This window comes from Salvia hispanica, chromosome 3, assembly GCF_029641045.1.
Source record: "Salvia hispanica isolate PSC_SH4W2 chromosome 3, Shi_PSC_v1, whole genome shotgun sequence".
NCBI lineage: Eukaryota > Viridiplantae > Streptophyta > Magnoliopsida > Lamiales > Lamiaceae > Salvia > Salvia hispanica.
In genome coordinates this window covers 55,642,923-55,658,502 of record NC_142694.1, presented here as the reverse complement: position 1 = coordinate 55,658,502, position 15,580 = coordinate 55,642,923, and the positions used below count along the sequence as shown (strand labels likewise).

General features: G+C 39.8%; 3 protein-coding genes across 4 annotated transcripts; all 3 read left to right on the top strand.

Annotated features, from left to right (window-relative positions):
- The first annotated feature begins 884 nt into the window (after window positions 1–884).
- On the top strand, window positions 885–6,691 carry LOC125214765 (mitochondrial inner membrane protein OXA1-like). Its single transcript, XM_048115909.2, has 10 exons — window positions 885–1,036; window positions 1,173–1,643; window positions 1,753–1,843; window positions 2,392–2,439; window positions 2,590–2,648; window positions 3,975–4,050; window positions 4,175–4,306; window positions 4,524–4,631; window positions 5,500–5,554; window positions 5,713–6,691. The coding sequence occupies exons 2-10, from the start codon at window positions 1,177–1,179 to the stop codon at window positions 6,192–6,194; spliced, it is 1,518 nt and encodes a 505-aa protein (XP_047971866.1). The 5' UTR covers window positions 885–1,036; window positions 1,173–1,176; the 3' UTR covers window positions 6,195–6,691.
- A 5,074-nt stretch (window positions 6,692–11,765) lies between these two features.
- On the top strand, window positions 11,766–14,505 carry LOC125214221 (protein phosphatase 2C 51-like). 2 transcript variants are annotated; one of them, XM_048115153.2, is made up of 4 exons: window positions 11,766–12,326; window positions 12,443–12,500; window positions 12,653–12,982; window positions 14,414–14,505. In XM_048115153.2, exons 1-3 carry the CDS (start codon window positions 11,814–11,816, stop codon window positions 12,934–12,936), a joined length of 855 nt encoding a protein of 284 aa, XP_047971110.1. In that variant the 5' UTR covers window positions 11,766–11,813; the 3' UTR covers window positions 12,937–12,982; window positions 14,414–14,505. The 2 variants fall into 2 exon arrangements, with proteins under 2 accessions (XP_047971110.1, XP_047971109.1); XM_048115152.2 differs by having other exon boundaries at window positions 12,617–12,982.
- On the top strand, window positions 14,425–15,577 carry LOC125214222 (40S ribosomal protein). Its single transcript, XM_048115156.2, has 2 exons — window positions 14,425–14,572; window positions 15,236–15,577. The coding sequence occupies exons 1-2, from the start codon at window positions 14,425–14,427 to the stop codon at window positions 15,376–15,378; spliced, it is 291 nt and encodes a 96-aa protein (XP_047971113.1). The 3' UTR covers window positions 15,379–15,577.
- The last annotated feature ends 3 nt before the right edge of the window (window positions 15,578–15,580 follow it).

Below are 15,580 nucleotides of genomic sequence, written 5' to 3'. Positions count from 1 at the left end.
AATGTTGAATTTTCGGTTATCGGTTCCATTCGATTCCGACAGTAAGGCGTCGATCGGTTATCGGTTCGGTTCAGTTCCGATCGGTTAGAACCGAGAGAACCGGTTAATTTTCGATTATTACAATATCAACTTAAAATTTGAGTTGATCAAAATTCAATTAATCATATTAGAATTAATTAAAAATATAATAATGTACAATTATGTTTTTAATAAGATTGAAAACTTAAATTAGGCTAAGATTACGTAATTTACTACTAACTATTATCAATAACTATCATCTAATTTTAGTTGATTATGATTTGAAATATAAACTCAGATTATAAAATCTGAATTATAAACTCAGATTCAAAACTAAAAAAAGCCCCAATTTTCTGCCATTATACAAAACCGCCGAGGCGCCGCTACTCCTCTTCAATCTTTCCCCCACTGCCCGGCGACTCCTCCTATCCACCGCCGGCGACTCCTCCTATCCAACGCCGGCGACTCCCAGCCCTGCCCCGACCAGCGACCCAGCTGCTCCCTCCTCCCAGCTGCCCCGATAAAAACATATTCGGTTCCGGTTCAGTTAACTGGAACCGAAATGACACTATTCGGTTAGGAACCGAACCGAACCGAGGCCAATTCGGTTTCGGTTCCAGTGCTTCTACGTCGGTTACATTTGGTCTCGGTTAACCGAGTTTTCGGTTCGATTAGAACCGAACCGATCGAATTATCAGCACTGGATCAGATTTTGACCAAACTTGATGATTTAAATGACTATTTACCCTACAATAAATAAATTAATGAAATATATACTTATACAACAAGATTTTAAAGTGATAAAATGCTAGGAGAACATGATCACATTAGACACTAGACTGATAATTAAGATATTTTAATTAAAAAATCACTAATAATCGGGCAGAAAATGCAGAAAATAGTATTCCGAAATACCAATAATGCAAATTCTCAGCACCACCACCAATGACACCTCGAAAAACCCTAAACCCTAATTGTCCGGAGATATTCTCCCTTGAATTGAATCCACACGGAACGCGTAAGTGTTCAATCATAATCATGAATTGCAGCTGATTCCTTTCGGAGCTGGAAATCTGCACTATTTTTTAAATTTATATGAAGATTATTAGAAAAAATTTGTTTATTCCCTGATAATTTTACTGGTCTGACCGCAGATTGATGGCTTTCCGACGGAGCGTCGCCGCGCGCGCTAACACTCTCTATCAGCAGCAGCGAGTCGCCGTTCCATTCTCGCACATCGATCGCGACGATGGCGACAGCGAAAATTTACCCCGTCATAGCCCTATTTACAATGGCAGTGGGATCCCCGACATTCTGCGGCAGCGCAGGCAGTTCGCGGCCGGACCAAATCTAGGAGGTTTTCACGGATCGAGGAATTTGTTCCAGGATCGGAGATTTGCAATTCCAGCTGTTTCCGCGGCGGCTTCTGTGAGGAAAATGTCAACTCTTGAAGATGGGGCGGGTGGTGACAACATTGAGATAATGACTTACATGGAGGATGTGCAGGTGGCACGGGCGGCCCCGGCGGTGGGTGAGGTGGCAGCTGCGGCGGCAGACTCGTTCTTGCCTGTGGCTGCACTGCAATACTTGATAGATTACGTGCACAAGTTTACAGGGCTGAATTGGTAAAAATATTTTGATTGGAGGATTTTTATAAATTATGGATTTGAATGCATTTGCTTTATGTGATTGTGTTCGTATTAAGATTCTTAACAACTGATTGGTTGTGTTTAGGTGGTCTGCAATTGTTGTTACAACGGTATTGATCCGGACGCTTCAACTTCCTTTTACAATTCATCATATTAAAGCTACTTCAAAATTCACTGTAAGTCCGACATGATTTTTTCCCCTGTTTCCGTCGGTTTGTTTTGCTGTTCGACTGTGATTTTGGCTTGAAGGTGGATTGCCTAATTGCGTACTTGTTTCTTCTATGTGTTTGTTCTTTGTTGTTTTATTACCAAGAAACCATACTTCTGGTTGGCCAAATGGCTAAACTTATGTATAATTATACACGATGGTTTTAGCTGTTTTAAGTTATTTTCAGGAAGCTCTCATCTTTCCCCACTATGCTCCATAGAAAGATCTAGAAGACATAGACATGTTGATTACTTGAATATTGATAGAATATCTTTGAAAGAAGCCAAAAAAGATTTTGAGCTTGTCCAAAAGAAAGTAAATGCTGACATGCTAAAGAGGATAATGGAAACTGAAACATGAAAGAGAAATTCTAAGTGATGATTGGGATGCCCCTCCCCATTTGCATTTTCTGCTTCTGTCAATACCCTGTGTAGTGTCATCAATCTTTAACTCCATGTACGTGGTTAATAATGCATGCTTCTTTTGCTAATACCAATATTATGCCTTATGATGCAGCTTATAAGGCCCAAATTGGAGGAGATTCAGCAAGAAATGAAAGATAGGGTATGTGCATCAGACTATCATTAGGTGCTTCTGTGAATTTCTTCTTGATTGCTGGAATTTGTAAACCCATTTGTGTTGCTTCATATTGTTACGCTTATACTTGATTTAATTGCTTCAGACACTTGACGAACACACATTGGTTGTTTCCAGGATATGAGTCCTGCTGCTGTGCTTGAAGGACAGGCTAAAATGAAAAAACTATTTAAAGAGTACGTGCCCCCCCCCCCCCCCCTTTTTTCTTTTTTTGATTAAGAATTAATCACTGGTTTACTTTTGCTTGATTTACTCTTTTGGGTGGTCCAATTTTTCCCGATTAATTTATGTGGCAAGGAGCTCTTTACTTTTGTAACTCTGTATTGCACTTATTTCCTCCTCCAAAAGGCCAAATAGGGATAAAATTACCTTATTGCTACATTAGACCATATACACTTTTAGATCCACCTTCCAGAATACAGTGATTCTATCTAGTTCACTCTACTTCTAAGACATCCATTCGATTGTGTGCATAGATGTCGGTATTATAGCATGCCTTCCTTCAACTTGTTTTTAAAAGAAATCTGGAAAAGTTAAAAAAGTATCCTGTATAATAATGTGAAGTTGATTACATGGCTGTCAAAGTAAACTGGTGTAATAAGATTATGTTAGAGTGAATGATACATAAATCAAATATTATTGGGGTTGAGTTATAGTTTATGGCCCCATCTTTAAAGTCTTTTTAACGAAATTACTCTAATTTACCCTAATTTTTAATAATAACTACATTGCAGAAAGTTCCAATTTAGCCTTCCACCTAGAATCAGGTGTTGAACATTTGAATTAGCTCAACAGATTGTGGCATGGAATATACAATAAATGATGTGGAAACTAAACTGACTTTATAATTGCAGACTTCCATTTGAGTCAACGTAACTGCACCCATTTTTTGTACACCCATGCAAGAACCTGGCTAGCTGATTCAGTTTTTTGACATCTGATTATCATTCGCTGGCCAAAGCTGGAACTTTATGCAAAGTTAGAGGCTGTTCCCGAAAAATACTACTCCCTCCGTCCCAACTAAGTTGAGACATAACTTTTGGGCACGGAAATTAAGAAATTGAGTTGAAAAGTAGGAGAGAGGAATAAAGTAGGAAAGATAAAGAGAGCGTAAAGTAGATAGTGGAATAAAGTAAGAGTGATTTGATATTTTGTTTTTTTGTTAAAAAGGAAATGCCTCAACTTAGTTGGGACATCCCAAAGAGGAATACGACTCAACTTAGTTGGGACGGAGGGAGTAAAAAATTTGGCCCATAAATTAGACTGAACCATATTATTAAATCCTTAAGTCTAAGTGCGGTTACGCTGAATCAATAAATTGCTGGATGACCTTCTCATAAGGAGACGGAAAGGACTGTGAATCTAACGAGAACTATGAAGCCCAATTGTTATTATTGTTGCTGTTGTTCTTATGGTTATCATCGTGGGAATATGTATTTATTGTTGATATACTGGGATTAAGAATATGCAAGTCACAGAGTGGTTGCATCTTTCTGTTGCAGATATGGCGTGACACCGTTCACCCATTTAAAAGGAATTCTATTTATTGGACCTGTATTTACCTGTTTCTTCTTAGCAGTAAGATCACATTTCCTTCAACTCTTATAGATGATTCCTTCATCTCCCTGTACATTTGTGATTATCACTCAAGTGTTTCACTTTTAAACTGTCTGGTACTACTGTCTTGTCACCTCATGTGTAGATCAAGAACATGGTGGAAAAGGTCCAGTCTTTCCAGCAGGGAGGAGCATTCTGGTTTACTGATTTGACTACCCCGGATACAATGTATATTTTTCCAGTTTTGTCGGCATTGACATTTTGGATAATGCTGGAGGTCAGCCACTTTAACTGCAGTTTTGATTCCTTGATATCTGTCAATACATGTTACTATATTCTTGTATGCTTTGAAAAAAGTGTCCAAATCATTCTCCTTTTTAATACTAAGGGTCATTACGGGATCCTATGTAATGTGACATACCGTTTTCCTGGAAGATCTTATTGCTCGGTCCACAATTAAAATTTTTCTAGTTTGAGTAACAATCCTTTTTTAGTGCAATGCTCAAGAAGGTTTGCAAGCCAATCCAGCTGCCAAAACCATCAAGAACGTCTTGGGAGTCTTTGCAGCTTTGATGGTCCCTCTAACTGCAAGTTTCTCTAAGGTATGTGGTATTGCACTGCACTCTTCAGTATCCAAGTTAATGGAAGAATAACTAAATCACACACGATATCTACTGCAACTATTCCTTTTCTAGTGCTCAGAGCATCCGCAATGGAGGATGTCCCGGCGGACATCGGACCGCCGTGCGGGACATCCGCCGTTAGGCGTAGGAGGGGCGGATGCGGACGTCGGCTGCGGACACCTCACATCCGCGGCTTTTCGGCGACGTCCGTCCTGACGTCCGCCATTGCGGTGCTACGACGGACGTCCCGCGCGGACGTCCCGATTTTATATTTTATTTTTAATTTTTTTAAAACTCTATATATACGGCTCGTTGAATTTTCCCCGTATTCGTGTCGAAATTTTAATTCCGTAATAAATTGTATATTTGTGAATTTGTGAATTTTTATTATTGTGGATGTCCGTGGGGATGTCCTTGGGGATGTCCGTCATTGTGCAGTGGGATGTCCTTATGACGTGGCAGTGCAGTGGGAGGTCCTTATGACTTGGGAGGAAGTGTTTTTGGGAAGTCCAATGGGACGGATGTCCCATTGGAGATGCTCTCATACTTTGCAATGATGATTGTTCGGCAGATTTGGATTCATATAGATATCCCCACCCATGTGGTACTTCATTGTACCATACATTATATATTTGTAAATAAGATCCATCTGAGAACTTATTATGCACCTTCATTATGGAATAGAAAAACGTCGTATAATTGTCTCCACAGCCTTCATACAATTTTGATAGCAATGCCTTCTAATTTTCTCCCAGGATCTTAATGCGCATAGAAACACATTGTCATGTCTTTACTGCTTCCCTTTGTTTTTTCCTCATTGCCCTAATCTCCCTCCCTACATCTTCAGGCTATATTCTGCTACTGGATCACCTCAAATCCGTATTCCGCCGCGTACGGATTGGGTGAGTCCTGTGTATGTATAATCAATCAAGTGGTGTACAATTTTCCAGTTCTCTGTGATTCTTGTCAAATGATTATCGTTTTCATATACTCCATCTGCAGCCTTTGAAATCAATTTCTTCGAAAATCTCATCTTTTTTTAATACCCTTGAGTTTGCAGTTATAAAGAAGCCTGAGGTGAAGAAGATGTTGGGAATCCCGGATATTCCAGTACCACCGCCGTCAGCTAATCAGAAACCCGGTGAATCATTTTTCGAGGTGCTGAAGAAGTACAATGCTGCCCAACGGCAGTTGAATCCTTTACCGCCCCCAACAGATAGATCTCTATCCCCACCACAGCAGTCTTCATCACCATCATCTGCTCCACCGCCGTCAGCTAATCAGAAACCCGGCGAATCATTTTTCGAGGTGCTGAAGAAGTACAATTCTTCCCTGCAGCAGTTGAATTCTTTACCGCCTCCAACAGATAGATCTCTAACCCCACCAGAGCAGTCTTCATCACCATCATCTGCTGATGAAATGTCAAAGCCAGGAAGTCGGAAGTTACGGTCAACGCCGTCATCGGCGCTTAGCCGGAGGATTAAAAAGTTAGGTAAAGAGGTCAAGGGAAGGAAGAAAGGGAATAAGAGATCTTCCGGGTGATGGAAAACTAAGAAATATATAACCAAAGAAATATAAGTAGTTATTTTTAATAATGCAAATTTAATCTCATTCTGATGTGATCCTCGTCTCGACCACGAAGCTACGCACGAGAAGAGGAAACATAGCTTGGCCCGAAGTCTTGAGTTGGATTAAACGAGTAGAAGAAGTTATGATTTCCTATTATTTAGGAGCTAATAAGTTTAGTTAAAAAATATTGGGTTTTATCTATCTCAATAATAGGATTTAATATTTAAATTAGGTATTCTATATTAGGTCTTAGGATTTACGTGTAGTTAGACATTTGTTAGGATTTGGTTAGGCTATTATTTTAATAATTATATTATGTTAGAATTAAGATTAATAGTTATCTAATTAAGAGATTTATTAGATTTTTAGGTTTCATATTTGCCTATAAAAGGCGTGTAATATGAGTCGAGAAAGAGAAGTTTTTTGGTGATGAATAATATTTTGTGATTTAGAGTCTTTGATTCTTTTTCGTCGTCTTGAATTTTCTTGTAGCAAAGTGCGCCTTTATTCAAGGCATTTATCGACTTATCAATCGGACATTCATATTCGACTGTGGCGTCATTCATTCCATTCACACCACCATCATCACGTCGAAGTTCACATCCATCGTATTGTAATTATTTTTCTAAATATCCATCTTGAACTGGAGGAATGTCATGGCAGATTCATTATTTTCGATTTATTACAAGTATAGCGAGCCGTGGTGAAGGCCAGAGGCTAATTCGTTCAGAGAGGTATCGCGAGAGCGTCGTGAGCCAGCGAGGCGCACATCACATTCTCTTAGCCACTAATTTTTGTACTTGGAAATTACCAGCCTATTTAAATAGAAGTGGTGCTAACTAAACTTATTTAATTATCAGAATAGTTTGCTCTGGGGAATAAGTTCCTCTCTCATCATATCTAAATGCATCATTTTGTTGTCATCTTTAATTTGTTATAGAATTTGTGTTTTTCTACTTAAATTTGTTTGTTATCTCTTTTATCAGTTTTAATCAAAGCTGGCGTGTTTGTTGGATAGAAAGAATAGAAAAATGACCTGATTTTTGAGTTGTATATATGGCCCAAGTTATGTTGTCTGTGGAAGACCAAATTTGAATATGGATGTTTTGATTTTGCCTCGTCACCTTTTTTTTTTTTTTTTCACTTCCTATAAACAACCCAATATGTATTCTTATTTTCAATTTTTCATACCATAATTCACATTATTCTTGTACTTGTTTCTTATTCTTCAATTTATCAATTCCACCATGTCCAACAATGTTATCCATCCAAAAAAATCCCAGGTCGAAAGCAATTTTAACTTCTTTTCGATGGAGGGATCAACCTATTATTGTTGAACTTTAACTTACAAAAATGATTATAAAATCCATGAATAGTGCAAGGGAGAAATATGTATTCGATCACTATTATGGATGCTCTAAGCCATTTAAGTCACCAACTATAATCAATGCCAAATAAAAAGGAAAAGGGAGAAAAGTTGTAGATTTTTTCCTTTTGAGGCAAATTGTTGACATCACATATTGGTGTTAATACGTGATAGTTTGAATCCACCATTTTTGACAGAAAAAGGAAAAGGATAAGGATGGGTGTGCATGATGATGAATGTTTATAGTGATGTAAGATTGGATTAGGTGGCTCAGCTTCGTGTCAAAATTGTTCTTGTTGATTCGCGAATCATCACTGATTCAAATGAAAAAAAAAAGATAAAAAATGAAATCAGTGTGTTTTTTTCTAAGATATTTCTAAGATAGTTTTAATCTGCTAAAACGAAACAGTGTGATTTCTGACATAGTTATATGTGACAATTTCAGATTGGCCTTTGCTGAATGGGTTTGGGTAAGTGACTAAATAGCTATATATAAGTAACAATTTCAGATTGGCCTTTATTGAATGGGTTTGGATAAGTGACTAAATATTTTGAAGCTTCGTCCCTATGCATTCGCAGTAGTCAGTTATGTCGCATACGGCATACTCATTTGTTAGATTGTCAGCCCAAAAATAAAAAAATAAAGTGATAGATCCAAAGTTTGAGACTAATAGTATCATAAAATTCGTCCCCAAAATCTACTTATTTAATCCCTATATAAATTAATATTGAACCTAAATTGCTTTCGGAAAAATAACTCTAAAATTAATTGTAATCGCAGATTAATTCAATCTCAAACAACCAAACAACATAATATCACGGCTATATAATGTTACTCAATTTTGATCACGTATGTTTAATGAACAGAGTTGTTCGAACATACAAATGTGAATGTGGGGGGCTATTTTTTCTTTCTAATAATGTTAGTACTGATTTTTCCGTAAAATAGTCAATATAATTTACTTCCATATATGTAGATAAAGTTATAATACGTTTTTAGCAATGAAATCATTACGAAATGGAGAACATTAGTGAAATGTTATTAGCTAGACAATTACAAAGAATTAGCATATACACTATGAACATCTCTGGTGGCGCTCCTCCCACTAGTATTTCTATTAGGACTTTCCACAAAAACTTTCTGCCACGTCATTACTAGGACTTCTCATTCCACTGCCACATCACTAGGACTTCCCACTAGGACATCCACTAGAACTTCCCGCAGTAAAATTTAAATTCACAATTATTCAATTTACGGAATTAAAAATTACGGAATTAAAATGTCAACATGGAATACAGGAAAATTCGAATACTTTATTAAATTTTTACAAAATACATAAAAAAAATTACATGATTTAAAAAAAAATTACATAATACTTAAAAATTACATAATCATAAAAAGTCGAGAAATACAACTCTCGGCTCTCACTCCTCCTCGTCCCCGTCGCTCGTGCCGTTGCCGCCTCCGACGTCCCCGCCCCCAATCTCGACGCCATAATCATCAATGGGTGGCATTCCTAAATCGCGCCGACATGCATCGATCACATCCTTGCATATCCTTTTGTACACAGGATCGTGCGTGCTAAACCACCTATGCATGCTCTGCATTAGGGTCTTCGTTAGCTGCGCGCGGGTGAGACAGTCATTTACATCTGGGGCTTCAGGGGCCTCCGATTTCACCTCGTAGGACCCGCTGCGGCTGCCGCTTTCCCTCGCCATCCGCTGCGCACCTTTTGCCCCATCGGGCGACAACGACGGCGAGAGTCTGATCGTGGTAGCGGGGACACCTCCTCGGCTTCGGGGAGCTCGTGCGAACCAGCACTGCTGCTGCACTCACCAGAAGAGTTGATCTTCATCCGCTTCCAGCCCGAGTTGACACCCGCACAAAACTTTTGCAAATCCCTGACCACGAGAAAGGCCTCCCATTGGTCAAACTCTTTGAACTTCAAATCTTTGTCGGGGTACTGGGACAGGGCCCGGTTCTTCACATCATCCTCAGACACGCCGCTGGTTGCCATGCGCAGGTTGTTTTGGTAGAGGGTGGCAAAACGACTGAGCTTAGGCCTCAACCGATCCCACTGTTTCCGGCATTGCTCGGAAGTGTGAGGCTTCGCCCCAGCCGGTTTGAGTGTTAGGTAGGCCTCACTAATGCGATGCCACAATCGGTCAATATACTGGTTCACCCCGACATAGGGATCCTCGACTACACCGACCCAGGCCTTCGCAAGTGCGGCGTTTTCCCACACGGTCCAGATCGACCTCTTCTCACCCTCCTCCTCTGCCCCCGTTTGCGAGGAAGAGCTCGGGGCTTTCCAGTTGCCCTTGCCCCTACCCCCACCCCTGGCCTTGCCCTTGCCTTTGCCCCTGCCCCTTGCAGCAGGCTCCACCTCATCGGAAGTCTCACGGATCGGCGATAGCCCCAACTTCTGCCCCAGCTCCTCAAAAGAGAAAGTCTCGATGCCGGCGTACTGAGTCTCCGGAACAGTACTAGGGGAATCATCGGCCAACAAATCTATATATGGGCAATAGACAGATTCCCTAGGCGTCCTCGGGCTCCTGTGCTGCATCGACCCACCCACCCCCGCCATATTTGGCGGCGTACCGCCCATCCCCGCTGCCCGGGTATCATCCCACCCACCCCCGCCATATTTGGCAGCATACCGCCCATCCCCGCTGCCCCGGGCATCATCCCACCCATCTGACTCATCCAATTGTACATATTGCAGAATATTTGGGGAGTAATCCCCGCCATCCCTGCCATTTGGGGATTCATCCCCGCAAAGTTTCCCTCCGTTTCGATGGAAAACGCGGGTGTGTTTCCTCCGCTAGTGGTTGGGGAGTTCCTATTGTACTCCATTTTAGTAGAAATGAAACTTGTAGGTTTAGAGAGAGAAACTTGTCAACACAAGTGGTGTGAATGAAATGAAGTTCAACGAGCCCTATTTATAGAGTTTTTTTATAGAAAAAAAAATATGTTTTGTCGGACGTCCGCCCGCCTGTGGGTCGGATATCCGAGCCCATCCGACGGACGCACGGGACGTCCGTGTCCTACCATTTTGCTCACTACGACGGACGTCCAATCGAACTTCCGCGACGTCCTATTGCGACGTCCGCCGTTGGAGATGCTCTAATGAGACTTATTTTTTTTAGGCCCCAAACCCTAAATCCTAAACCTTAAAGCCTATCCCATTATACGTGAAAGAAAAAAAACACACTCTATTCTTACTTTATCAGTTCCTAGACGTCACCACGGTTCATGAACCGCCGGTTCCCGGTTCAGAACCGGCGGTTCCGGTTCAAAAAAATATGGAACCTGAACCGGCCCGCCTAGGGTCAGGCGGTTCCGGTTCCGGTTCCGGTTTAGTCACGGTTCCAAGCCGGCGGTTTCCAGACGGTTCCGGGGCGGTTCGGACCGCCGGTTCAATGCCGAATTTTTTTATTTTTTATTTTTTAATTTTATTCCGGTATAGTACTAATTGTAGAGTTGTAGGTGTAGTTGTAGTCTTGTACTATCGAATAAATAAATAAAACGAGAATGACAATTGACAAATTGAGTAGAAGTCGACATTGGAGTTGGAACAATTGGAATTTTATTGAAACAATCATACAATCATACAAATTTGAACGATATGTGAATGTCGATATTACAAATACAAATGTTGAAAATTGAAATTACAAAAGAATCAAAAGAATTAAATAAAAAAAGTTGAAGTAAAAAACAATAAATCACAAATGTAAATAGATAGTATATATATATACTCTTAGTCGGCATGCCTACGCCTGCATGCCTATACCCTAAACCCTGAAAAGCTACCGAAACCGCCGAACCGGCGGTTATGGTTCTTGATTTTTTCGTGAACCTGAACCGGCCCGCCTAAACCGCCGACTCCTATCCGGTTCCGAACCGCCACCGCGGTTCCGGTTCACGGTTCCGAACCGCCGGTGACGGTTCCGGGCCGGTTCGGACGGGCTGGTTCGATTTGGTGACGTCTATCAGTTCCGCTGCTTTTTTTTCTCAATCCTGTCTTTCATTTTAACCACTAAAACACTAGTACTACTTATAAATCTGTGCCTTTAAAGAAATGTGTCATCTAAGGAAATGGAGTATACTACTACTAAAATAACAATACTAAAAAATACTACTACATCCCAACGTTACTATATATAGATATACATATTTCACATTTCACACATATTCCAGCTGCTGTTTTCAAGAAAAGAAAAAAATGATTGAATCAGTTAAGGCAAGCCATTCACAATCACATAATACAACAGAAACGCGAAAAGGGTGCCGGAAAAGAGAGCAATCTCCCGGAGAAGGGCCGTCGGAGCGCCCCTTAAATTATGGATTGGTGTCAATTCTAGGGCGCATGAGAGTGATGAGGGATCCCATCATGGTGATGCCCCCGCGGAGTTTACCCGGCGGCTACTCCTTTTTCGCAGCTTATGGCTGCGGCGCCGGCGCTGTGGTGGCCGAAACCTGCTCCGACAAGCTTCATCACTGCTTGGAGAGGCACGCGGCCGCGGTGGCGGAGGAGCGGATCGGGTGGGGGCAGGTGGTCATGGATTGCTTCAGTTCCATCTATGAGGAGCACACCGGGTCCAAGAGGATGCTCAAGTTCACGGCGGTGGTGGCGGCGCCTCACAAGGGGGAAGTGGTGGTGGTGAATTCCGGCGGTTCGAGGGCGGTGCTTTGGAGTGGTGGAGTGGCTCTGCCTCTTTGGAATGATCCTAATAAGGTTCTCTCTTTTTTTTTTTGGATTTCATAAAGTGCTGATAATTTTCGTGTCATTTTGCATATATTTTTATAGAGAGAATCTCAATTTTAAGACTATTTGTATTTTTTTATTGATAGGGAGATGAGAGCGTGAAAACTGAAGAAGGTGCAATAGTTTATTTGGAAAATTTATCAGGTATGAACATGTCCTACACTAATTCAATTGAATTAAGACAATATATACTACGATAATTGGGCCCAAGTGTCAGTGTGTCACAAAATTAATGAATCACATGTACAACTTTTTTTTAGCTGCCTCAACACCGGCCCAACCTTCTGACTTGGTAGGTGAAGAAGAATGTGTGAAAGCTAGCCGAAGCTCGGAACCGGAGGTGAGGGTGATAAGGAGAAACGATGACGGTGACAACTTTCTAATAATAGCATGTGGCGGTCTATGGGAAGTGGTTGGGAAAGAGATGGCATGTGAAGTAGTGAGGAAGTGTCTAAGGAGGTCGCCGTTGGAAGGGGGTGGCGACATTTCTCAGGCCACCGCAATGTTAGCCGAGCTCGCCATTGCCAAGGGCAGCAAAGACAGCATTGCTATTGTTGTTCTTCAACTCAACTCAACCTAATGATGTTGCCTTGCTATGCTTGGACTATTTTTGTTGTGGTTAATTTGTAAGAGACTATTTTTTTTTTTGGGTTTGTGTGGCTCTACTTTTCTATGTGTATGCTTTTTCTTTTAAACTTTTCAATGTGTATGCTTTTTCTTTTTAATACTCTATACTTGACTAATGTGCATTAATGAGGTGATACTACAAGATAGCATCAGTTGCAACTTGCAAATTTGCAATAGATGGATGACTATGTCTTTTACTACTATTCTTATCCATTTTTGATACTATTATAATAAATAGTTATAGAATAGGTCTGATGATTGTTGGAAATTATATTAATCTACTACTCCAGTAAATAGTTTTAAATGTGACTCACATAATTCACTGTGAATGAGAAAAATGATTAGAGAAAATTAACTAAAAATACTTTACAAAGAGTTACCTAATTGAAAAGTACTACTAACATATTATTGATTTCAATCTGTGTGTAGAAAGGGTAGAATTTTGCTCTTAAGCACTACCATAAATTTTTTTACAATATAAGATGTACGGATTTAATTTAAAAGAAATACATGTTATATCAATATTAATTTAACGAAGCGGTATACCAATATAGGCGTATATAGTAGTATAAGATAAATTATGGAAGCCCAGTGCAATCCATCAGGCCGCAACATACATAAAAAGCCCAAGCTCTGATAATTCATTTACAATTATTTTCCGGCATAATCTGCTTCCCTGCTGCCTCTCTCCCTCCGTCGGCGACTCCTACACACGGTTAGCCTTCTTTTTGCTATAATTGTGTTAGAACACATCATTAGGCTCTACTTATTGTATAATTTCTCTCAAATCTCAAACTATGTAGTATTCTGTAAGCTGCCTGCTATATAATTAGGGCTTCAAAGTCTCCATCAATATTTCTGATCTAGGAAGCTCTGCCTAAGTCTGACTGGTTTTATTAGAACTGTAGCTTGTTTTTATCGTCACGCGATACTGAATGTTTAGTTTTCCATTACGAAATTCTTTTTATTTTTATATGGTAATGTTGATTATCAAAACTTAATTAACTTTAGAGCAGTCCTTACCACTTATTATGATAGTGTGCTTGTAGATTTTAATTGAATTTGATAATCAACATTACCGGTTTTTGTTTTGCATAGTTGTGGATTGTTACAGCTTCTTCTACTTGAATGTTTATTTCTCATTGCTACACTTGTGCGAATAAAGCTGGAAACGATTCCCATGGCGAAATATATGAGACATTCGTTATCAGACATTCATGTGTTTGTCTTCTCTAAACTATGGATATATTAGTCATTATCAGTATGTAACTTAAGAAATGAATAAGCAAAATCTATTACCTAAATATCAATTGCCTTTTTCATAGCGGAAATGACAAATTTGCAATCACCAAAACTTTTTAGGGCAGGAGAATGGAATTCCTGCAATTATATAAATTATTGCCTTTTGAATATTTTGTGTCAAATTGAAGGAGAATAGACAATGGCTCTAAGGCGTATGCTTGGATTCTCTGATGGAGAATTGATGCGATCGGATGCAAAACCATGTTCGCGGCTGATGAGGCACACTGCTGGAATTTGTTCTGTTGGAGGAGCATTGGGCTTTTGGACTCTCTGCCGCTTGTATTATGGTATGTCTTTATACTTATCCCTATCGCTTAGTGTATTTTGTTATTAAACTCTCTGTTTCTATTTGACGAGAACATTCTTATCATTTTGGCTTAATGCTTGGCTCTTCAATTTTGTGCCAAGGCAGCCAGAAAGTTTACCAATTATATTATCTTGTTCTTCTTCATTCTTGTCTACCTTTTTTATTCATGAAGTGAACTGATTGTGTTGTGGAGTATTCTTTGAAGTTGAGTTGAAGGGATGCATAACAGCATAAGATGCAAAGTGTGGATTGAGACTTAATGCAATTGTATGAAAATTAAAAAAAGATGAATACTCATGTGATTTTCATGATTGATTTAAATTTTAATTCAGCAACTTAGTCCTTTTCTTAGGTCTCGGACTCTCGAGTCACAGTCTACACTTCCCCGTAGTTGAGCAGTCAATTTAGTATTTTCAATGTCCGGAAAATCAGAGAGATCAAGTAACCTTAATGCAAGTTTGATTGAGTTTTCTAACAAATTGCTTGATTTACAGTGTTGAACATTTTTCACTACTGTTTCCTGCTATTTAATTTTGTTAATTTTTATTACTATTATTATAACATTTTGAGGCTCCATCTTGGTCTTTCATCCAATCATTCTCGAATGAGTCCATTGATATTTCTTGTTTTGTTGGCAATGCAGGTCCTAGAATAACAGTTCCTCGAACTCTTAGGTGGGCTGCTTGTGGTGCTGTCTCTATGAGCGCATCCACAGCTTTGTTGGTTCGTCTACTCAGCCCTGAATGTGAACCCCAAAACATAGCTGCTTACGACCAGAAACGATAACTGTGGTGGTACGTTGCTTACTTCTTTGAAGAAAACTTGATTTAGCTAGAAAAATGAACGAGATCTATGAATCTCAGTGTCGAAAGACAAGAGTGTACTCTAGTTTTTAGAGGAGACGTTGTGGTACGGATATACATCTATGACAGTTTATATACTCCATTGTGATATTATATGATGTACCGCTGCAATTTTGGTGAAATTC

Coding starts and splice junctions, on each gene's coding strand:
- LOC125214222 (XM_048115156.2), top strand. CDS start 14,425: ATGGCTCTAAGGCGTATGCTTGGATTCTCTGATGGAGAATTGATGCGA. Junction 14,573..15,235: donor TCTCTGCCGCTTGTATTATG/GTATGTCTTTAT, acceptor TTGGCAATGCAG/GTCCTAGAATAACAGTTCCT.
- LOC125214765 (XM_048115909.2), top strand. CDS start 1,177: ATGGCTTTCCGACGGAGCGTCGCCGCGCGCGCTAACACTCTCTATCAG. Junction 4,051..4,174: donor TTACCTGTTTCTTCTTAGCA/GTAAGATCACAT, acceptor CCTCATGTGTAG/ATCAAGAACATGGTGGAAAA. Junction 4,632..5,499: donor TAACTGCAAGTTTCTCTAAG/GTATGTGGTATT, acceptor CTACATCTTCAG/GCTATATTCTGCTACTGGAT.
- LOC125214221 (XM_048115152.2), top strand. CDS start 11,814: ATGATTGAATCAGTTAAGGCAAGCCATTCACAATCACATAATACAACA. Junction 12,327..12,442: donor TTTGGAATGATCCTAATAAG/GTTCTCTCTTTT, acceptor TTTTATTGATAG/GGAGATGAGAGCGTGAAAAC. Junction 12,501..12,616: donor TTATTTGGAAAATTTATCAG/GTATGAACATGT, acceptor ACTTTTTTTTAG/CTGCCTCAACACCGGCCCAA.